This window comes from Rhinolophus ferrumequinum, chromosome 7 (assembly GCF_004115265.2).
Source record: "Rhinolophus ferrumequinum isolate MPI-CBG mRhiFer1 chromosome 7, mRhiFer1_v1.p, whole genome shotgun sequence".
Classification (NCBI taxonomy): Eukaryota; Metazoa; Chordata; class Mammalia; order Chiroptera; family Rhinolophidae; genus Rhinolophus; species Rhinolophus ferrumequinum.
Genome location: NC_046290.1, coordinates 22,138,170 through 22,162,924, shown reverse-complemented (window position 1 = coordinate 22,162,924; position 24,755 = coordinate 22,138,170). Strand labels below are relative to the sequence as shown.

At 39.9% G+C, this 24,755-nt stretch overlaps 1 protein-coding gene across 1 annotated transcript in view; it reads left to right on the top strand.

Annotated features, from left to right (window-relative positions):
* Positions 1–24,755, top strand: part of ADAMTS12 (ADAM metallopeptidase with thrombospondin type 1 motif 12) — a 271,688-nt gene that overhangs the window by 227,296 nt on the left and 19,637 nt on the right. Inside the window, exons 21-23 of the mRNA XM_033109831.1 lie at positions 6,439–6,615; positions 9,716–9,859; positions 21,500–21,659. Coding sequence (XP_032965722.1) covers positions 6,439–6,615; positions 9,716–9,859; positions 21,500–21,659 — 481 coding nt within the window. The remainder of the gene's footprint in view (positions 1–6,438; positions 6,616–9,715; positions 9,860–21,499; positions 21,660–24,755) is intronic.

Genomic DNA, 24,755 nt, shown 5'->3' with positions numbered 1-24,755 from the left:
TTTATTAACCCCTGAAGCATTCCTGGTGGTCCTGTAGAAGCTATCGCTCACGTGTCATCAAGTTCTGCCAGAATGTATTGATCACCACAGCTAAAGTCTAATCCTCAAAGTTACTACAGTCCATCAGCAAAGAAAATATCTTTTCTCTGAGGATAATAGATAGGCCTTATGTCAGAGACACTGTTTAACTACTGATAGTCAATTGCCCTGACTTTTGTTTTGTCAGATTCTTATGAATATTGCATACATGACTTCCATTTTTCCTAGGGATGTTGATTTAGGATTTCCTCTTAAATTCTGATGACGAAGAGAGACTCCTTTTTGACTCCCACAGCATTAACCAGTTCATACGGATGTCTGAAGTCCAAATCATGCCCGAGGAAAGATATGAGGGCCTTCTTAGTGTCACTGCCCATCAGGACGTTTCAACTTACTCAGAGGCAAACCTCCAAAATCTCAAGTAGGAAAGTAGACCCCTGGTTTTGACTTTAAATATCCTGGGGGTTTAGATTCTGCCAAGTCGACAAATTTGCCTTTTCACAGATTCTTTCTCAGAGAGAAGAATTCTAATGTTCTCTTGAACCTTCTGCATTGTCCCACCAATCTCTCCCCCAAATCCAGAGATACTTGAATGCTCATAGGACTGCAGGGTATGCTGCAGCCTTACCTGAAGCCACAGGTAAAACAGCCGAGGCCTCCGAGTTACTCACCAATAATCTCCTACTACTGTGATTCCTGTCTGAACTGCAGTTGTTTTACTGGCTTATGTCTCTAGCCTCACTCATGCCCTTGATGAATTCAGCCTGATACGGCGGCGGCTGTGGACATTTCTCATGGACGTGACAGTAGAATGAGACTGTACATCAGATCTCTACCTTGACAGTGTGTAGAAGTAGATTTTCAGAATGACGTGCTTCCTCTTGATGCATTAATCTGTCTGTAACAAACTCAAAGCCATAGTCCTCAGGTTTATCTCAGAGGCATACTTGGAAAACGTAGTTCTGCAGAATTGAATATGAGAAGCAGCGCAGGGCTGGGGATCAGACACTTCTGAGTTGGTGGCCCACTCTGTCACTGACCAGCATGTGACACTGGTCCATTCAGCTAACCTCTTAGACCATTAGATTGCTCATCTCTGAAAAGTGGAGAATATTGCCTCTATTTACCTCTTAGAGTTGTTACAAGGATCAAAAGAGAGAATATTTGTGAAACAACTTTATAAATAGTGAAGAACTGTTCAGATGAAGCCCTGGGCAAACTTTAAACTCCAGGTAAAGATTAGAACTGGCTCTTATGTATTTAGTAACCTCTGCTATCCTGGACTTGGGGCAGAAGGCCTGTGGACAGGTGACAGTGGAGTCAGTCCTGTCAGTGGAGTGACTGGTTCGAGCAGGTGTCCATTCCCCAGGACTAAGCAGACAAGGTGCTCCACGTGTCCATGAAATTCAGAGGACTTGACCTACCTTGGGCCCTGGCATTTGCCAAAGACCCCCATGCTCCCAACATTGCACAAGAACTTGAGATAAACAATTCAATTTTAATCCAATACAGGACCTCCTTCATAATTCCCACCAAGGAAAGGAAAGCTTGGAGTTTTAAATCACTAACACTTGATCACACAGCTAGTTCTAAGTACCCTCAGTTTTAAGAAACCATCACCTGGGGGATGAGTCATCAATTTAATTACAGCTTTTCAGAATGAGAGGAAACGCTGCACAATAAATATGTACATCAGTTGTAAGACACATGCCAATTTGAGAACCTGAAAATTTGTGTAAGAAAAAAATGTGATTCTTGTGGTGGAAGAAGGACAGTACGTGGTAAAGATGTACTAAAGACAGTACGTGGTAAAGAGCTGGGGAAACCCTCAGGCTTGACACCAAAGCTGTGAATCATCCACAGCTCCACACACTTCCTGATTGAACTTCTTGCCTGTACCCTCTGAAGTTTGATGAGCTGGTGGCTTGACAACCCCTTTACTATCTCTCTTAGCACGAGCACTGCCCTTTTCATAGTTAAGCCTAACAGATCTTGATTATTTCTGAAATAAATTAGAAACAGGTTTACATTTTTTTCTTGGAATGTTCTGTTTTTCCCACCTAGGCAATATTGCAATTTTATTTTAGCAGGAGTTGACGTTATTATCTATAGGTTTGATGGAAAATAAGAGAAAGTGGTAGCTTTTCCTTATGGCCTTGGGTTTCATATATTTGCTAATATGTTTGCATATATTGCTAATCCTGTCTGATTCTACTTCTTGTCTCCATGTTTACTGGATTTTACAGATTGCCTATGACAGTGCTACAATTTTTAGATCTGAATTTTTACAAATGTGTTAAACAGAGAAAGAGCCCTATCTTGCTCAATGCAGACAGTCCCCAACTTTCACACATAACATTTCCCCAGGAACACATAGTGGAGTCCAATGTGGAAAAGCCAAAACATAGAAGTGCATGTTATAGGGGAGCTTCTATCCCCAGAAAGCAAAAACTGAATAGCGAGAAGGTGGATCATATGGTGAGAATCACTGCATTTATTTGACTCTTGATATAATTTCTTGTATGTCTACACTGTCTCCCTCTTTTGACATCTCTGAAGGTTTCAGACTAAGGGAGCCCTAAAAAGAAATGGTTAGAGGAACGGCAATTAACTAGACACCTTTGGGATCACAGGAAGCATGAACCCAAAACCACTCTCGCTGAGGACTGATGTCCAGACCAGGGGCCGTCCGTGATGGCCCTGCCCATCTCTCGACCCCTACCCTCTGCTCTAGCATTCTGATCAACTTGCTGTTCCTAAAGAAGCCGTGTTTCACAGCACTGTGCTCGTGTATCCAATTCTCTCCACCTTAAATACCCCCACCCTATTTTGCCGGCTGAGTAAGAATCTGCCTGCCTTATGGGATTCAGCTCAAGCTTTGGCTCCTTTCTTCAAGCTTTTCCTCACCTCTTCAGGGAAATTGACCACCTCTTCTTTGTGCCCTCACTAGATCATGAACAACTTTCGACATAAAATCTTTATGACTTCTACTCATTGATGTGACTTTCCCCTGCTGCTAGATTGGGATACTGAGCCTGGAACATAACAAGTGCCCAGTAACTGGGAGGAAGGGAAGTGGGGGTGTGGCGGGAGGAACAGCTGGAAGGATGAATTTTGGTGCTGTTCAACTTAGAATTTTTGGACTGAATTATTTGATCTTAAGGGTCTTATGAACCTGTGTAGCATAAGGAAAGAGCAGAATTATTTCTGTATCCTAATTTAGTATTTGGCATGCAACTTAGAGAACAAGAAAGTATCCTGAAATCAAAACAGAATACACATCTATTGAGCCCATACGCTTGAACCACTCTGGAATGTTGGGATGGTTTAATCACCTAATGTATCCTCCTCATAATACCAATGGAGATACGGAGGATTAGAACATTGACGTCATTAATCCATGGTTATGTAGCCACTGGGTATCAGGGTTATAATTGAATGAAGTCTACTGACCCCCTGATCCTATGTTCCTCAGTTTCACAATAGTCATCTGAACACTCTATGTGAGTCCAACATGGAAAGCATGTCTATCAGGATGACTGCATAAATCACTAGCAACACAAGGAAAAAATGGTTGTGTTTTCATTTTTTTCTCTGTCAGTGGCTCCTGTAAGCTAAGGATATTTTTTTATTCTAACTCAATCTTGTTTGCAGATTCTATTAAGTTGGTGCAAAAGTAATTGCAGCTATTGCAATTATTTTTAACCTTTTAAACCACAATTACTTTTGCACTAACCTAATATCAGTTAAACTGATGCAGTAACTGGAAAAACAGTTAGGCTTGTTAAGTCACAACAGGGCATTAGCCAGTCTTTCTATTCTCATTAGCCAGGCTCCTGTCTTCAGTCTCAACCACAAATGACCCTCTGGTAGGGCAATAAGAAAATGAATATAATAATTGGCCTTCAGCACACAAAGACAAAATAGTGTTAGGAGTGGAGTGATTCAATATCCTGCCATTTCTCTTTTGAAAATGGAATAAAGTCATAGATTTAATGAGTGTCTTTCCTTATTATTTACTTCAGCATGTTAGTAAACTTCATTTCCCATTGAATTGACAAAAGGGTAATGCTACCTTGAAAATTCAACTTAGGAATATCAGATTGTAGTACCAAATGGAAAATAACAAAACCCCATTTTACATTTATGTCTTGTAAAATTCCCCTTTCCCAATAAAAAAGGCCTCTTGTTTTAACTATGTGCTATTTCCCAGAAGTCTCTTTTATCAGACAAATGGCTACTTTGTGTGCACATTATTAGCACGCTTCCTCATTTTTTCTGTAGCTGATTTTAAGTTGGCAGTTACTTTTTTCTCAGTGTACTTACAGCATAGCAGGAAAATGAAGTCTTTAATTTGTGGGTTTTTTTTTTAGTGGAGGGGCTGTCTTTCAAGTGTTGCTTATTTCTGAGAAGCCAAACACACTTGGTTTATGAAAGTATTAGGACATCAATCTGCCCCCTTATCACACAGATCCAGATCATTCTGTGTTACAGCCCAAGGTTTGAAGTCATTTGATTTTGTGCAACCTGCCAGGCAGCATTAGAAGCAGGACAGTATTTTTGGATCTTCTACTGAAAGCTTAGGAAGACTGTTCTTCTCCCAACTACAGCACTATAATTATGAGTATTCCAACAGGACCAGAAAGAGAGCATAATCTTTTACCCCGCAGAGAGAGGCCAGATGAAGACATATCTGCAGCTATGCACATGCTTTCTGGGGGTGCATTTGCTCAGCCAAGACTGCAATGAAATGATTGAGAGAAGAATTAAGAGGGTAAAGAAAGCTGTTCTTCATCCCTGTGGTGACCACAGATCTCTTTTTCCCACGGAGAGCACCCCTGGTTGCCCTTTCATCAGAATTCACATATTCATTCACAAAGTCTATACAGACCATCTCATCTCTGTGGTGTCTGGCGCCATACTAAATGCCCAGGATTTAACAGTGAGCAGAGCAGATCAGATTCCAACTTCATGGCAGTGAGAATCTAACAGAAAGAAAGCACAGAATAAATAAAAGTTGTTCCATATTTCAAGTCCCTGTGACAGAAACCGAGAAGGAGTCGAGATACGTAACAAAAGGGAGAGCCTCTTTGGATAAGGTATTCAAGGAAGGCCTCTCTGAGGAGGTGACATTTAAGCTGAGGCCTAAAGGAAGAGCAGTGTCTGGTGGGTAATGCAGTGGGTAGAGGAAGGAACATTCAGGATATATGGACCACATGGACATATTGTTAACCTAAGGAGAATCTGAGGGAAAGGGCTGAGGTGCATAGGGATCTGTCTCCATCTCACCTACTGCACGACCCCACCTGAATGTGGGAAGTGACCGGACAGACCAGGCGGGGCTGGCCGTGAGAGACTAGGGTGCAGAGACAAGACAAGCTGAAGGGATTTGGAGGGAACTAGCATCATAAACGGGCTAGAGACCAAGTCCTAGAGGCTCAAGTTATGATCAGATAAAATCTTAACTAGGTGGGGGATTTTGGATTCCAAAATATAAGAGGTCAGAGAATAAACAAAAGAAATACTCCAGAATAGGCCTCGTAAACTGACTTTAGGTGACTATAGTGTGTCCATGTTTATTATTATGATAATCAGGAAGTTAGCAGTCTACAGGTGAACCATGCCTTTTACTGAGACCGAACAGGACAAAGGGGCTGCCACACAGATGTGAGCACTTGGGAAGAGGGGGAGTGAGGAGGGCCTCTGTCACGGCTTTCAGTGGGCACGTGATGAGGAAACTCAGTGATGGAAGCAGGTGCTGAGTGTCGGAGGATGGATGGTGGGGGGGACCAAGACAGGGTGTGCTCACTCTCGTGAGTCAAACCACTCAGCAATTATTCAATACATTTCCTTCATACAGACCCTTCACTTGAGAAAGGGTAACTTATCTCGCTTTCAGAGTCATGGGGAAGCCAGGTTTTTAGCAGAATTCTGAGGGAGTGGTGGGTGTGGCTTGGCAGAGAGATCCCCTGTGGGCAATCCTGTTCACCTGGAATGAATACAGACCCCAGAGGGAACAGGTGTCCACTGAGACAGACGCTGCTCCAGCAGGCACCCCAGCCCGTGTCTATAATCTTCACGACAGCCGTGTGAGGTAACAGGTATTATCCTAATTTAAAGATATAATACCTGAGGCTCAGAATGTCTCTGTGACTTGCCCAAGGGCTCGCGACAAATGAGTGACAGAACTGCACTCCACCTCCAGTTCTGTCCGACATCAAACCCTCACCCTTCCGTGCCTGACACTAGGAACCCCATCTCCAGGGTCAGCTTGAGTGACTCCCTCACTGTGGCACGTGAGGGAAAACACTTCACTTGAACTAGAACTAATCCCTCTTCATGCCTGCAAGCCTGGAACTTCACAGGGCTTTGTGAAACCCTTTTTCTCTCCACATACAGTGCTCCAGGAACTGCAGCGGGGGCTTCCAGATCCGGGAGATTGAGTGTGTGGACAGCAAGAACCACCGGAGCCTGAGGCCGTTTCACTGCCAGTTCCTGGCCGGCGTTACTCCCCCACTGAGTACAAGTTGTAACATGGAGCCCTGCGAGGAGTGGCGTGTGGAGCCCTGGAGCCAGGTACACCATCCACACCCCCAGGCCCACGTGAATGTCTGTGTTACCATGCGACTCTAGAAGTCAGGGAAGACCACACCTGCATCATGGCAACGACTGGCCTCCATTCAGTGACCCATCGCTGTGTGGGGGAGGCCAACCAGGTCAACAGCTTGAAGACTGTATTGTGCGGTTTCAACTGTGACAATTCAAGGTTGTATTAGAACCTAGTCTCTCAGGAGATATACAGGGGAGTCGGGTCCCTGCTGGGGTCATGTACAAGGGCTACTTGGATGTAAGCCGTTTCGGACAGAGCCTCGCATGCCTGTCCTAGTTCCTGTAGTTGGGCTGGGGGTAATGGTCAGATACTTTCCCACACAGTATACTTTAGAGTTCCACCTCTTAGTTAAATGCCCAGATCATTGCACAAATAAAGTTGTGTGCGTGTGTGTGTGAGTGTGTGTGTGTGTGTGTGAGAGAGAGAGAGAGAGAGAAAGAGAGAGAGAGAGAGAGAGAGAGAGAGAGAGAGAGAGAGAGAGAGAGAGATCTGTTTTGTGAGCACACCCCCGCCCCCCCGGGTCTTTTTCCTACTTTAGCACAGGAAAACAAGTTACCGTTCTTTGGTGAAATATGATCTTGTTTGCCAATAGGGAAATGGCTCAATAGCTTTAAAACAAACAAACAAACAAACAAACAAAATATATTACTCCTAATTACATCCATGCATGATGAAAAAGAAAAAAAGAACGTAGCATATTTTGTGTCCATGAGCTGGGCATTTTACCTACAATACTTGGTTTAATTCTCGAAACAGCCTGGATGGTAGGTTTATTAATTCCATTTTATAGGTGAAGAAATTGAGACTCAGCAGTTAAGAGGCTTACATGAGGTCACACAACTAGAAAGTAAATGGTGCGGTATTAATTCAAGCGTAAGACAGACTTCAATGCCTCTATTCTTTCTACTACAGACCTTAGCCCGGAGGGCATTGAGCAAACCGTGAATTGAGGAGAAAGAGTGAATCAAGAACTATTTGGGGGGAAACTACCATGTGCCAGGGAAGGGAAAGTAGAAAACCACACTATAGGATATAGAGTTAGGGTCCAACTGTGGAAGACTGAGCCCCTAGAGCTACTTACTGTCTACGGCGTCACCCAGCCAAGCTGATTCCTAACCCTCTAGACCAGTACCTGGTGTTTCTGGGTCAGCAGCCACCACTGTCCCCTCTTTCTCCTCCTTCCCTTGCCCAGCTCTTGAATACATGAAGTGTCTGCTCCCCCCGTGATCTGGACATTGGCCTCCAAGCTGTCCATATATGCTGCGCAGGCCTGGGGAAGGCTTCCAGAATCCGGGAATTTGCAGAGGGGCTTAGATTGCCTTGTCAGAGACATAGCATTTGCAGGTTATCAAAGATGAGCAATTATATCTGCTCTATGTTTATGAGAAAGATGTATTCTTTATGCTTCCTCAGTAGCTCCTGGGATCCCCAATAATGAGCCAGTTCCCTGAAGGCCTCCCACTACCCTTTTCTCTAAATTGCTCTGTTCTGAGCAAACCACAAAGTTGGAAGTCCTCCCTCTGAGGCTCTGAGCGGGGGAGATGTAAAATGTAAAAGTCAGTTGGGGATTTTCTTGGAGCTACTGGGGGACTAGACACCTGCAGGTGCTTTCTCTGCGCCATAATGCTGCTGCTCTGTCTACACACACTGATGCTATCATGGGAACGTTCTGGGCCCTTCAGTGTGTGTCAGCCAGCCCAGACTGCTTGAATAGAAGATGCGTTTCCGCTCTGGGAATGTGTCTGCTCCAGGGGTTCTCAGACTTTACCATGCTTCAGAGTCACCTGGATGGTTTGTTAACACAAATGTGTGGACCCCACCTCCAGAGTATCCAATTCAGAGGTCGGGGGTGGCGCGTGAAATTTGTCATTTCTAACAAGTATCCAGAAGATGCTAAAACCACTGGTCTGGGGACCACATTTTGAGAACCACTGGTTTATATCTTCTCCATCCCTTCTTCCTGGAGATTACTTGGCCAGGTGGCCCCCATCCATATGCACACGTGTAGGTATGTCCAAGGATCCCAAATGTGGGATTCCTCTCCTTCTCTCCATTAATATATGGTTAATAATAGAGTGAATAAGTGTGTATCGGGGAATCCATGTCACTCTCAAAGCTGGAATATTGTGAAAGCAAAAGATTAGTTCTTTCATTGAGCAGAAAGGGTTAATTGTATATAATTTCCGTTTTCTATGGTACTACCACACACGTAGTGCCTGATGTGAAGGGTAAGATGTTGGCGACCATAATGGTTTTGTTGTTGTTACAATACCATAATTAAGATTTTTCAAAGCACTAAGATTATCCAAGATACTCAAAGTGCTTTTCAAGATTCTTGGTGAATTATTTCCTCCTAGAAACCTCAGGAAAATGAGACAATGTCTCTTAAAAGTTATTCTAGTGAACAAAACCCGACACATTTTAGAATTGTATTCCTTCAGGAATCCAACTTGGTATTTCAGATTTATTTTGGGTGCATTATAGCCAGTGCATAACAACCCCGAGCAAACTTACCAATTTCCCTATTCCAAAAATGGACAAATGTAATTCTCAGTTGTGTGGTAGGAAAGAAAGACTGAATCCCGTTTTAATAAGAGATGGACAAAATTGTCTTGCAAATGTGTGACTGTTTAGGCTGTCAGCGCTGATAATAATAAAAACATCTGTGGTTTACATTTTGGTTTCTAGACACTTGTGTCAGAAGACAAAATACAGATAACAATGTTCATTTTGGAATGATGCCTCATTTAGGTTTTTAACCAAAATTCCTCCTGTTTGACATATTGACATTGAACTATTTGGCATCTTCTGATTTGTTTTCTCCTCCTCTTATCTTCAGAATTTCCTTTATAAATCTCCTTTCTTCTTTTTAATTCTTGTCACCGCTGTTGTTTGAAATGACTGGGTAGTCATTGGAAGGAACCTGGCCCGGATGCTGCAGATTCCAATGCAAATACTAATATTCTAAACAACACTGTACACAACAAATGATCGTACAAATTCTTCCCCGATCACTGCAGATGTCACCATGTGATACTTATCTAACCTGTCCCTGTTGTATGTCAGTGTTCCAGGTCCTGTGGAGGTGGGGTCCAGGAGAGGAGAGTGACTTGTCCGAGAGACCTCTGTAATTGGGTGAAAAGGCCTGCATCTACTGCCCTCTGCAACAGGCACCCTTGTTGTCACTGGGCCACTGGAAACTGGGACCTGGTAAGTCAGTTACGTTCTCTTCAATTTATTTCAGTCTTTCAAAAAAAAGCATTCGTTTCCTTTTCGATGTTCAAAGAAATATATACTCATTGTAAATGTGCAATGTATCCATTGATTTACAGTGTGGTTCCATATGTTTTCGTTCCAATATTCTTCTGCTAATACACCTCTAAGTCTGCCAGAAGTTGACCCCGTAGCTGACATGGTGGTCAATGTTTACTGTCTTGAGGTCAAAAGAGAAAATGGCGAAAGACTTTTAAAACAGAAAAGATCAAATACCAAAATTATCCCAGAGGCACAAAGCCTAAGGAAAGGCAATTTGGGGCCTGAACACCTTAGATCCTCTGGCTTTGAGCAAATGGGAATCGTATATGCCCTAAAGTTAGAGACTCAGCCTGGTTTAGCAAGTTTCAGGTCTCTTAGCAACCTGCAGATCGGTTTACCAGATGGCCAGCCTGTTTGATGGAGAGACAAATAAAATAATTAAACTGTAAATGAGGGAAAGATGTATTGTTCTTCAAAGTTTATTTATTGCATAAATAAAAAATTCTTCCATAGATAGATTTGGTCATCACTCTGATTTGTCCTATCCTGAATTCTCTAGAAAATAGAATCTTAAGGCAAAAGTGAACACTTTATTAGGAAATCTAATGCCAGGGAAGGAGGCATAATAGATAAAAGAAACAAGGCAGGAAAGGAGGGGAATCAAGTAAGATGCTTGTTGTCAGTAGCAACTGATTGCTCCTTCTCGAAAGAAGGCCTTATAAAAGCTGTATGAAATACTGCCCCTAGGGTAGTTTGTCCGGGGCAGGAAGAGAGGGGATGGTCTCCTGGCTCCTGTCTCCCAGGACTGGGTAAAAAGTCTCCACTCAGATGGCTGGTATCGGCCATGGTCCTGGGTTATTCATGTGCGGGCAGGTCCCACCGTGTGTGTCTCAGGTGTCGTTGGCAACAAGAAGCTCTGAGTCAGGAGGTGGGAGGCACAACATGGACACAGGTGCAGGCCAGAGGGCTGTGCTTCCATGAGGTTGGTTACCATCTCGGCTGGGGAAGATCAGGGCCCACAGTTGGGACACAAGGGGAGCCAAGAGGGTCTGATGCACTAATCCCTCAACTAGTAACAGTTTTTGAAGTAACTCGTTCTTATGTAAGTCTATTTTGATGGTTGTAATTGTAACACAGGCCAGTGCAGTATTTTGCCAAACATAATGACCCCAGATAGTTTTGGTCATTATGTTGCTCTTAGTAATTTTCATTGTTCATAGCTGTGTAGTTGTACCTGCATAGCCATGAATAATTCAAATACTGGCAGGTATGCCTTGTTTTTTTTGTTTTGTTTTTTGTTTTGTTTTGGCTATCACTACATTATTATTTTTATTGCTCATTCTTCTCCTTATACATGCTGATTCTTTTGTCTGTAACACATTATTTTTCTTCTCTTTTTTTATCAAACTGATTTGGGTAACATTATTGGTTAATAACATTATATGAATTTCAGGTGTACAACTTTATAATGCATCTGTACACTCTATGGTGTGCTCTTCACCTGAAGTGTGGGCTCCTTCCATCACCATGTATTTGACCCCCTTTACCCTTTGTCCTTCTCCCACTGCCCTTCCCGTCTATAAGCACCATTCTGTTGTCTGTATCAATGAGTTTATTTTTTGTTTGTTTGTTTCATTGGTTCTCGTTTTGCTTTTTGCTTTATATCCAGCATACAAGTGAAGTCATACAATTCTTGTTCTTTTCCATCTAACATATTGCACTTAGGGTAATATTCTCAAGATCCATCCATGTTGTTACAAATACCATTATTTCATCTTTTTTATGGCTAAATGGTATTCCATTATATGTATATATACATACATATGTCTTGGCTATTGTGAATAATGCCTCAATGAACATAGGGGTGCATATATCTTTATGAATACATGGTTTCAAATTTTTCAGTTAGATACCCAGAAGAGGGATTTCTGAGTCATATGGTAGCTTTATTCTTAATTATTTGAGGAACCTCCATACTCTTTTCCATAGTAGCTACAATTTACATTCCCACCAGCAGTGTATGAGGGTTCCCTTTTCTCCACACTCTCTCCAACACTTATTTCTTGTTTTATTGTTAATAGCCATTCTACAGGTGTGAGATGGTATCTCATTATGGTTTTGTTTTGCATTTCCCTGTAGCTAGGGAAATTGAGCATCTTTTCATATATCTGTTGGCCATCTGTATGTCTTCCTTAGATAAGTGTCTATTCAGGTACTCTGTCTATTTTTCAATTGGATTATTTGCTTTTTATTGTTAAGTTGTAAGGGGTCTTTATATATTTTGGATATTAGCCCCTTATTGAAATTATCATTTGCAAATATTTTCTCCCATTCGATTTGTTGCCTTTTTGTTTTGTTGATGGTTTCTTTTGCTGTGCAGAAGCCTTTTCATTGGATGTAGTTCCATTCATTTATTTTTGCTTTTACTTCCCTTGTCTTTAGGCTCAAGTTCACAAAAACACCTCTGAGGCTAATGTCCATAAATTTAGTGCCTATGTTTTTTATTGTTCTATGTATTTTATTGTTCTATGTGTTTTATTGTTTTAGGAATTATATTCAACTCTTTAATCCATTTTGAATTAATTTTTGTGTATGTTTTCAGATAGCAGTCTAGTCTGATTTTTTTGCATTTGACTTTCCAGTTTTCCCAGAAGAGACTTTTCTTTCTCCATTGTATATTTTTGGTTCCACTGTCAAAATCAATTTCCCATATATCTATGAGCTTATTTCTGGGCTCTCGATTCTGTTCTGTTGGCCTCTGCATGTGAGTGTTTTTTTCAGCCAATAGCATAGTGTTTTGATTACTGCAGTTTTGTAGTATAGCTTGAAGTCAGGGAGTATGATACCTCAAGCGTTCTTTTTTCTCTTTATTGCTTTGGCTATTCAGCGTCTTTTGTGGCTCCATACAAATGTGAGGATTTTCACCTTGCCCCATGGGTCATGTAAACAATAGAAAATGCCATGTGCAGTTGTATTTTTTTCATATAAATGTAATTTAATTACTTTACATTTAGGTATAATATAATATCTCCCCTGGAAATTGACTTTCTTTCCCATTCATTAGAAATTCAGTTATTTGAAAAGCAATGTGCTTCATCCATCTTTGATTTAACAACCTGAAAATACTGTACCCAACAATTAAAGATATGTTTCCAGATTAGGCTCTTCATAAATACCCTGCAGCCCTGCATAACAATATAAACATCACTGACCAAATCAAATGTGACCATCAGAAGAGAAAATTTGATACAATGTGAACTGTCATTAAAATGTTATAAATTTGGGTTATTTGGGGACACAAAATCCCATGGAAGATTAACAACTACAATCCCATGGAACATTTTCAACTCTATCAATTCCCTGAGGCTCTATTACTTTGTCATCCATTGTAAAGGAAAGTTGGATAATGCAATTTTCTTTCTGGAAAATTATGAAAATGTGAAGCATATCAAGCTCTTAGGGAACTCATTGAGAAGAGGAAATTGTCAAAAACATTACCATTTGTCAAAAGCATGCAGCCTGCTCCTCATTTTCATGCTTAGGTAGCACTGAGGTTGTAAATTATGAGGTTTTATGTGGTTTATTATTCTTCAACCAGATTTTTCCAGGGCATTTCTTTAGCTATAATTATCTATACAATAAAGCCTACAGAGAAACCCCTTGGGACCCCTAAATGGGACCCCTTTCTATACAAGAAACGAGACTGTATAGAGAAGGCTAGGGAACTGTGGGAGCTCTCTGGGGACTGCAGGAATTCTCTGGGTTCAGAGGTGCTGGTGAGCACCATTGTTTATGTCTCCCTCCACCTCTACCGGGTGGGGAACGGGGGGCTCTCTCCAGGAGGCGTGACCTACCTTCAAGGTCACAGCAGCGTGTTGTCAGACACATCACCCAAACCCATATCCATCCAAAGGAAGCAAGCAGGATCAACAGGGTATTACCGCACAACCTGGCCTGCCCACTGGAACAGCTCTGGCTCAGTAGGCCAGTGCCCTGGACACCTTAAGTACATGCTCGGCTTTTACCAGCTTGCCAAAACCACCCAGCACACACAGCCTACACAAAGGCCACTTCTGCATAAGTCTACTTTTTCAAGACAGGGAAAACTATTTTGCCTAATTCATATAAACAAACAGAAAGTCAAACAAAATGAAAATATCTCTCAAATGAAGGGACAAGAAAAATCCCCAGAAAAAAACCTTAACAGAGCATAGATAAGTAATTTGACTGATAAAGAAACGGTCCTAAGGATGCTCATCAAACTTTACAGAGGAATAGAGAAACTTAGGGAGAGCTTCAACAAAGCATTAGAAAGTATAATAAAGAATCTAGCAGACCTGAGAAACATAATAACTGAAATGAAAATTACATTATAAGGAGTCAACAACAGATTAGCTAATACAGAAAAATGGATCAGCACAGGAAAAAAAGATTAGTGGAAATCAACGAGTGAGAACAGCAAAAAAGAAAAAAGAATTTTAAAAAGTGAAGATAGTTTAAGGGACCTCTGGGATAACATCAAGTACTCAAACATTTGCACGATAGGGATCCCAGAAGGAGAAGAAAGACAGAAAGGAATAGAAACGATATTTTGAAGAAATGATGGCTGAAAACTTTCTTAACCTGGGAAACAGACACCAAGGTCCAGAAAGCACAGATCATTCCAAACAAGATGAACCTAAAGAGACTCACACCAAGACATATTGTAATTAAAATGGCAGAAGTTAAATAGACAATCTTGAAGGACGGAAGAGGAAAACAACAAATACATACAGAGGGAATCCCATAAGGCTATATCAGCTGGTCTCTCAGCAGCAACTTTACAGGTTGGAAGCGAGTGGCAGGACATCTTTAAAGTACTAAAAGAAAGGAACCTACAACCTAGGATAACTTACTCAGCAAGGTTATAATTTAGAATTGAAGGAGAAAGATTTTCCCAGATAAGCAAAAATTAAAACAGTTCATTACCATTAAACCAGTTTTACAAGAAATGTTAAATGGTCTTCTTGAAGCAGAAAAGGAAAAGCCATAACTAGAAATAAGAAATTATGAGAAAGGAAAAAACCCTTACAGGTAAAGCCAAATATTTAATAAGTACAGGGTATCAGACATTTAAAAAGTTTCTACAAAGGACAAAGGAAAAAGATATCAAACTCAGCTCAAATTACAATAAGTAGTTAGGAGACGCACACCATAAAAAGATCTAAAATATGGCATCAATAACAAAGTGTGGAGGGGGCAGTAAAAATGTAGTCCTGATAGAATAATTTGAATTTAAACGCCTAACAGATTAAAATAGACTGCTATAAATATAGAATTATGTACATAAACCTCATGGTAACCACAAACCAAAAACCTACAAAAGATGCAAAGAATAGAGAGAAAGGAACCCAAACAAAACACTAAAGAAAACCAGCAAACCACAAGGGAAGAGATAAGGAGAGGAACAGAGGACAACTATAAAAACAACTAAAAGACAACAAAATGTCAATTAGTACATACTTGTCAATAATTACTTTAAATGTAAATAGATTAACTGCTCCAATAAAAAGATGTAGATGTTTGAATGGATTAAAAACACATTCCATCCATATGATGCTTACAAGAGACTCATTTCAAATTGAAGGACACACAGACTGAAAGTGAAAGGACGGAAAAAGAAATGAAAAGAGACCTGGGATAGCAATACTCATATCAGACAAAATAGACTTTGAAACAAATAATGTAGAAAGACATTACATAACTATAAAGGAATCAATCCAAGAAGAGAATATACAATTGTAAATAACTATTCACCCAACATAAGAGCACCTAAATATATAAGCAATTATTAATGGACATAAAGGAAGAAATACACAGTAATACAAAAACAGTAGGGGATTTTAATATCAAGTTACATCAACAGGTAGATCATTTAGACAGAAAATTAATCAGGAAATAATAGCCTTAACTTTCACATTAGAGCAGATTGACTTAATAGACATTTATAGAACATTTCATACAAAAACATCAGAATACACATGTTTTTCAAGTGCTCATGGAACATTTTCCAGGATAGATCACATATTAGGCCACAAAACAAGCCTCAATAAATTCAAGATTGAAATCGTATCAAACATCTTTTCCAACCACATTGGCCTGAAACTAGAAATCAAATACAGGGAAAAACTGGGAAAAAACACACAAATACATGGAGACAAAACTATATACTAAAGAATAACCAACAGATCAAAGAGGAAATCAAAAACCATCTTGAAACAAATTGATATGAAAGCACAACTTTTCAAAATTTATGAGATACAACAAAAGCAGTTCTAAGAGGGATATTTATAGCTATATAGAACTGCCTCAAGAAACAAGAAAAATCCCAAATAAACAACCTAACTGTACACCTAAAGGAACTAGAAAAAGAAGAACAAATAAAACCAAAAGTGAACAGAAGAAAGGAAATAGTTAAGATCAGGGTGGAAATAAATGAAATAGAAATTTAAAAAACAATAGAAAAATATCAATAAAACTAAGATCTAGTTCTTAGAAAAGATAAACAGAATCAACAAACCTTTAGCCAAACTCATCAAGAAAAACAGAGTCCAAATAAAATCATAAATGAAAGAGAAGTTACAACTGACACCACAGAAATACAAAGAATCATTAAAGAATACTACGAACAATTATATGCCAACAAATTTGACAATCTAGAAGAAATTAATACATTTCTAGAAGTATGTAACTTCCACAACTGAAGCAAGATTAAATGCAAAATCTAAACAGAACGATTACTGGCAACAAACTTCAAGTAGTAATCAAAAAACTTCCAACAAATAAAAGTCTAGGACCAGATGACCTCACAGGAGAGTTCTACCAAACATTCAAAGAAGAATTAATACCTATCCTAGCACAATTTCAAGAAATTGAAGAAGGAACACTTCTACACTCATTCAGCAAAGCCAGCATTATCCTGATACCAAAACCACATAAAGACACTGCAAAAAAAGAAAAGTATAAACCAATATCCTTGATGAACATTGATACAAAAATTCTGAACAATAGCAAACCAAATTCAACAATACATTAAAAGGATTATACACAATGACCAAGTGGGACTCATCCCAGGGACACAAGAATGGTTCAACATATGTAAATCAATCAATGTGATACATCACATTAACAAAATAAAGGAGAAAATCATATGATCATCTTAATAGATGCAGAAAAAGCATTTGACAAAGTTCAATATCCTTTTATGATAAAAACTCAACAAAGTGGGTATAGAAGATGTGGGGGGGGTGTGTGTGTGTGTGATAAAATATTATTCAGCAATATAAAAGAATGAAATTTTGCCATTTGCTTCAACATGGATGGACCTAGAGTGTATTACGCTAAGTGAAATAAGTCAGAGAAAGACAAATAATGTACGCTTTCACTTATATGTGGAATCTAAAAACATAAAACAAGTGAATAAACAAAACAGAAACAGACCCATAAGCTAAAGAGAACAACCTGGCTGTTGATAAAGGAGAGGAGTGTGGGGGATGGGAATGTTTAGAAAGTAAACCAAAAGAGACCTTGGAATCAGGCACAGTTGGTGGGGATGAAAGGGCTCTTCTCACCAATGATTAAGTGAAAATGTACTCAGCAAATAGTGTCCCCTCTCTCCCACACGAGCTCCAGAAAGGCAGGGGAACTGGCTTAGCCTGAAAAGAAAAACACACACATAATATGTCTCTTCCTGATCACCTTATATAAAGCCATCTCTCAATAACTGCCATCCATGGAATTTCCAATAGCTCATTGGTGCCTCATCTTAATATAAATAGATAGTCTAGGATTACTGGGCATTGGAGAAAACCTGTCATACCAAGGACAAAATAACAAAACAAACAAAACAAAAGGAACTCCAAAGAACAGAGACCGTGAAAGAAATAAATGATCTCCCCCCAAAACAACTATAGTTAATCTCTTCAGAGAAACAAGAGGCTACATCCATGACAGAGTTTCTTATTGGATCTATATGAAAGGAATATTCAGAGATTAAAAGGAGAACTTAGAAAAATTTAAAAGAGCAAATTAAAAAATTAAGTGGAAAGATTGGGAAAATAAGGTGAAGAAATCTCTCAAGAAAAGGAGAACGAAAAGAAAATGATATAAAAGATAAGAAAATTAGAGGATCAGACTTGGAGATAAAACATCAGAATAAGATTTCAGAAAGGGAGAATAGGCATGGAATAGAAATGAGGAGATTATCAAAGAACAGAAGAAAAGATTTCCAAATCTGAAGGACACAAGTCTCTGTGTCCATTAAATGCTATAACCAAAAGAAGAAAAAGAAAAAAAACTCAGGAAAAAGGAGGATCTATTTCTACATCAGTAAAACCAGAAAACAAATCTTATTTTACATGGTTGTTACAAGGATTAAAGTTAAAGATATTTTTTATGCACTTAGAACAGTGCCTGCCATATATTAATAGTAAGTGCAAGAAAATTATTCAATGAAGATGTTTGCATTAGTTCTAGAACATCAGATGGTTTCTCTTCTTCATATTTCTCCATTTGATCAGTGTTGGTTGACTGGATAATAACAGAGTCCAGTCTTCATGTCTCTGTCAACATTTCCAAATAGGCTAGTTTATGCTGTTGCGAACCCTTGGACTCTGACTGAGGCAGCCAGGACTGAATGAGGCTAGAGTAGAGTTCACTTTAGGGTGTGAACAGTTCAGTTACTCAGTAGCCTTCCCTGGGAGCTAATCAGCTTTAGCACCATCCCTATTTTGAGTGCTCTGTTCTGCACAAAGATCCCTTATCTTTACTGGATCCAAAGAAATGGAACTGCGCGTTATGAGTTGTACCCTCGCTCTAAAACCCCAAACCCACAACATTAGCACAATCAACAAAACCCAAATCAGCCACCATGCTTCCTGCTTAATCCCCTAATTAATACAACACAAATTCATGCATCTTTTTTATAATGAATCACTTTAATTGGCTAATAATTGCTTATTTTTGTGCTTGTCTTGGAATTAGCTCTTCCATCTTAATGTGTCCCCTAAGAGAGCCTGCAGGACTTCAGCACCCAGGACCAGCCCAGCCTTGTTCCGTCCCACCCTTAGAAGCAGAAGGCAGGAAAGGAAGTTATTCGTTCTTTATCTAACAACTTCATCTTACAGAGGAAGAAAGAGGTTGTTGAGTGAATGAACAATATTCAGTGAGGGACAAAGCCCAAATCTCCTGAATTCTGGTCCAGTACACCTTATCAGATTCTGGCTTGATGAACGTCCCTTGTTCTTCCCTCTGTCCTGTTGCACACTTTTATTTACTCAGAATCAGTTGAGTAGTTATTTCTTTTTTTCTTGTCCATTTTCATGGAGAATTTGAGGTGAATTCACTGAATAAAAGTATGTTCAAGTTTAATCACAGAAATCTCGCACTTTATAAAGCAAACGTGAGGTTCCATGTTGACCACCATGCCCTAGGCTTTATGAAGCGGAGAATTAAAATAAAGAAGCAGATGTTAAGAAAGATTTAATGTTTCGCCTCCTATCCATATGGAAGTTTTGTGGGAAGTTTTGGTAGCAGTATTCTGAGTTTATCAGTAGTGTCCCAGTGTGGAATTTTTTTATCTAGTGAACTGGGTGACCGCTGATATTTCAAATGGCAAATGGAATGTTTAGGACCTAGTGATTTATCCAGAATTTGCCATGCAGCAGACTTTTTCAGTCAGTCGATCAATGACGATTTATTGAACGTCAGGCTATGTTTAGCACTCATCTAATTGTCAGACAGGACGAAGAAAGAAAGACTGGTTTCTACCCTCTGGGAGATTTTGATTACATAAAAAACAGGAGGCTAAAAGTAATAAACATGACCTAGAAGGTAAATCACCAGAGTATAGGTGGTTCTCAGTAGCCAAAATATGGAAGCAATGCAAGTGTCCATCAGTGGATGAATGGATAAACAAAATATTGTATATACATACAATGGAATATATTTCACCTTAAAAGGAAACTCTGGTACATACTATAACATGAAGGAAGCTTGAAGACATTATGCTAGTTGAAATAAGCAAGTCACAAAAGGACAAATATTGTATGATTCCACCTATATGAGGTATTTACAGCAGTCAAATTCATAGAGACAAAAATAGAATGTTGCTTGCCAGAGCCTGAGGGACGGGGATAGGAGGTAAGAAGCTCTTATTTAATAGGTACAGAGTTTCAGTTGGGGAAGATAAAAAATGTCTAGAGATGGATAGTGGTAATGATTGTACAACAATGTGACTGTGCTTAAGGTACCAAACTGTGTACTTAAAAAAATGGTTAAAATAGTAAATTTTATGTTTTACATATTTTACCAGAATAAAAATAATTTTTAAAAGAGTCTGTGCTTAAGGATGAGAGTGGCAGATATTCATAATAATCCCATTTCACAGTAAACCCCAAAGATTGTAATACTGTCCATATCTTTGTGTCTTCAGGATGAATTGTAGCAGTTTTCAAATGTCTCTGCCATTAAAAAAAAAATAAATTCCCTAAAATAACTTTATCAAAAGTTCATCATAAATTTCTACTGTATTTGGTTAAAAACTTCCCCAATTTTACTTTTGCAAAAATCAGAGAAAGTGACTGAATGGTAGTAAATATTGGTTGTATTTGATTCTTTACTTTAGAATGAGGATTCAGTTCTTGGTGAAAATGATTGAAGCATTCAAGCATTATCCTTTTTATTTCTTCTGGCAATGGAAGACCACCATCTTTTGTTGTTTCTTCTGACATTCTTCTTTGAAATGTCAATTTCCTTATGCTTTGTTTTTTGCAATGGTATTTTGCACCATTTCTATGTGCCAGTTTTCAGTGAACAATTCTAAAGCTTAGCATCTCACTGTAGATTGTTTTGGGTTGATTCTAGCTATTTGCAAATATGTTTGTATGGTCACATAGAATGACAGAATTAAAGTTACTGAAATTGTGTTTGCCTTTATAAAATAAAAAAAAGAGTGTATATGGTAAATTCAGACACATTTTCTTACGCCCTCAGGAATCATCTTGCATAAGCTGCTCTCACAGGCTAGAGAATCTCTTGTGCTGGCAGGCAGCCATATCATGACATTACAATGGAATCTGATCTGTTAGAATGGCTTGAGAACACACATGATCCAGCTAGGTCCTTTCCAAATCTTCCCGGCATTCCACCATGGTTTTCCTCTCCCACTTACTTTTTTAATGCACTCTCTGCTTCCCTTGTAGCTGTATCCCCTTTCCTCACATCTGATTTGCAGCCCCCAATGAACTAGTTGAGAGAAACTGGATGGCTTAGGCACTAGGACCCAGATATAAAATTTGTTTCTGTTATGATGCAGTTCAACCTCTGTCCACATTCTTCAGAGAACCCAATAATAAATTAAGCCAACGTCAATCGGCAGTCTATACATTCACATCTCCAAATTATTAGTGCCTTTATTCTATGACTCCTTCAGCAAGGCTTCTGGTCATTGAGACTTTCCCCTACATGACTACAGCGGGGTTAGAGGTATTCTACTGGAGTTCCCCTGGTGGTCCTGGGGAAGAATTCTGACTCTTTTCCTGTGCCCTCCTCTTTCAGTGCAGCGCTTCCTGTGGAGGTGGCTTTCAGAAGAGGGCTGTCCGTTGTGTCTCCTCAGAGGACAATCAATCTGAAGACCAAGACCTATGCCGATGTGATCACGAACCCAAACCTCTGGAATTCCAAAAATGCAACCAGCAGGCCTGCAAGAAGAGTGCTGGTGAGTAAATGACTTGGCTCCATTGGGAGCTTTTCATAAATACGTTGTCCTGCCTGACTTGATTTGTGGATGGTTTTAGTCCCCTTCACTAAGCCAGGAGTCTTTATACGGAATAGGCCAGCCAGCTCCCCTAGGAGCAAGCTGTTGGGTTTGGTGAGATTTGCCTCCGATTCCTTGAGGGATTATCTCCTCCATTTTCCCGTCTGAAAGTGGGTTCACATTGACATCATCCCACACAGATGAAAGTCACTTCTGTGTTGTCAAAGATTTCTGAGTGTTACTGGGTGTGACGACTGTACCTCAGTTCTTGTCTCCTTAAAGGAAAGAATTCAGTCAAAAGATAGAGTTTGTGCAAGGAGAGAATAATAAGAAGTTTATTAGCAAAACACATATACTGTAAAGATTATGGAGTGGGCTGTCCCAAGAGAGGGAAAAACGGCCTCTCCTTATATTATTGCGTGAGAGTTTTTATTTCTGTGAATTGTCTCCCCCATCTCCCTCTCCAGTATCTCTCATTCTTCCAGTGGGTGTGCCTTGCACTAACTTCTTGCTCTCAACGTTTCTGAGCTCATGACAATGGCCCTGAGAAGGAGGGTGTACATTCTGAGAAACGAGATGTTTTGCCATCCTACCCTGGCATTTTTCCTTCTTCTTGCTTTAGGGGCATGTGTGAGCCGCTGTCCTGCTGAGCTAGTTGTTTTGTGCCCACCTTTGTTTATGATATCTGTGACCTAAGGAGAAGCAGCTGCAAGGGCTGGTTCCCTCCTTCTCCTGCTCATTTCTACCTTTCTACCTACCCTATCATAGGAAGATAGGGTAGGCTCCAGCCTTACTCAAGAACCCGGTCAAGTACTGAATGGCCCTCTCTATCAGTCTGGCCACTGTCTTAGGTCAGGTTCTGCAGAAACTGATTCTGAGGTGAAAATTCATGTGCAAGGGGTTCACTAAGGAAGTATCCCCGGGAAGACCATTAAGAGAGTGGAGGGAAACAAGACAGAAAAGGGATAGGCCTGCCCTGGCTGCCACCTCAGGAATAGTCCTAGCTTCAGCTTGGTCCTACTGGGATGCTCCAGGGTGTAAGTTATGCCTCAGCCTTGTCAGAGGCAGTAAGCTGGACTGTCACAGTCCCACAGTCTTCAGCCACTGGCCAATGGCTGCCTCAGTAGAAGTGAATTTGCAGACTTTTAAGGCATTCTACATGGGGAGATAAAGCAGCTCCCATAGGCTGTGGACAGTCCTCCAAAAGGTCCAAGGTCTCTGGGTATTAGAGGCTAAAGAAGAGGGACACTGAGACTTGGGGAGGTGAGGGTGACACATTGTCATACACATTGGGAGTCTTTTCCCAAAGATTTGGTTTTTTTCTTCTATCTTGATTATTTTTTAAAATACTTTTTTATTAGTTTCAGGTGTAAAAAACAGCATAATAATTAGACATTTACACCCCTTACAGTGATAATCCCCAAGTCTACTAAGACTACCCCTCTGACTACCCGTCAGACATCGGGGTAGTCTACTACCCCTCTGACATCGTACATAACTATTACAATACCACTGACTATATTCCCTATGCTGTACTTTACATGAATATGTGTGTATATATATATATATATATATATATATATATATATATATATATATGAGGTTGGACAATTCAATTCGCAAACTCATACTAGAAAAAGTGCTATGTACCTGAATGCTGAATATCACTATGGTCACCTTCGAAGTACTCCCCTAGGGAAGGTATGTACTGATGCCAGCTCCTAGTCCTCCCTTCAAAGCAATTTTGCAACTCTTTTTCTGGAATGGCCATCAGTGCTGTCCTCATATTACCCTTGATGTCCTGAATGTCATCAAAATGTTTTCCTTTAAATATTTCCTTTATCTTTGGGTAAAGAAGTCATTGGGAGCCAGATCAGGTGAGTAGGGAGGGTGTTCCAATACAGTTATTTGTTGACTGGCTGAAAACTCCCTCACGGACAGTGTCGTGTGAGCTGGTGCATTGTCGTGATGCAAGAGCAATGAATTGTTGGCAAAAAGTTCAGGTCGTCTAACTTTTTCACGCAGCCTTTTCAGCACTTTCAAATAGTAAACTTAGTTAACTGTTTGTCCAGTTGGTACAAATTCATAGTAAATAATCCCTCTAATATCAAAAAAGTTTAGCAACACGTTTCAACAAGTTCACAAACTTAATTGTTAGACCGTGTGTGTGTGTGTGTGTGTGTGTAATTATGTGCAGATGTGCAGCGCAGTGAGTAGGCATAAGTCCCGCCAATAAGTCCAGTACCCATCTGATATCCTACCTAGTCTTTACAACATTGATTATATTCCGCATACTGTATTTCACATCCCCATGACTATTTTGTGACTACCAATTTGTGCTTTCTAATCCCTTCACCTTCTCCCTCTCCTCCAACCCCCCCTCCTATCTAGCAACTATCAGTTTGTTTTCTGTATCTATGAGTATGTTTGTGTTTTGTTTGCTTGTTTATTCTGTTCTTTAGATTCCACATAAAAGTGAGATCATGGTATTTGTCTTTCTCATTCTGACTTATTTCACTTAGCATAAGTTTCTCTAGGTCCATCCGTGTTGTTGCAAATAGTAAGATTTCATTCTTCTTTGTGGCAGAGTAATACTCCATTGTATAAATGTACTACAATTTCTTTGTTCAATCATCTGTTGATAGGCATTTTGGTTGTTTCATATATTGGCTATTGTGAATAGTGCTGCAGTAAACATAAGGGTGCATATATTTTTTTGAATTAGTATTTTGGGTTTCTTTGGATGAATACCCAGGAGTAGAATTGCTGGGTCATAAGATAGTTCTATTTTTAATTTTTTAAGGAACCTCCATACTGTTTTCCATAGTGGCTGCACCAATTTGCAGTCCCTCCAACAGTGCACAAGGGTTCCCATTTCTCCACATCCTCACCAACACTTGTTGTTTGTTGATTTATTCATGATAGCCATTCTGGCCGGAGTGAGGTGGTATCTCATTATGGTTTTTATTTGCATTTCTCTGATGATTAGTGATGTTGAGCATCTTTTCATATGTCTATTGGCCACCTGGAAGTCCTCTTTGGAGAAATGTCTCCAAA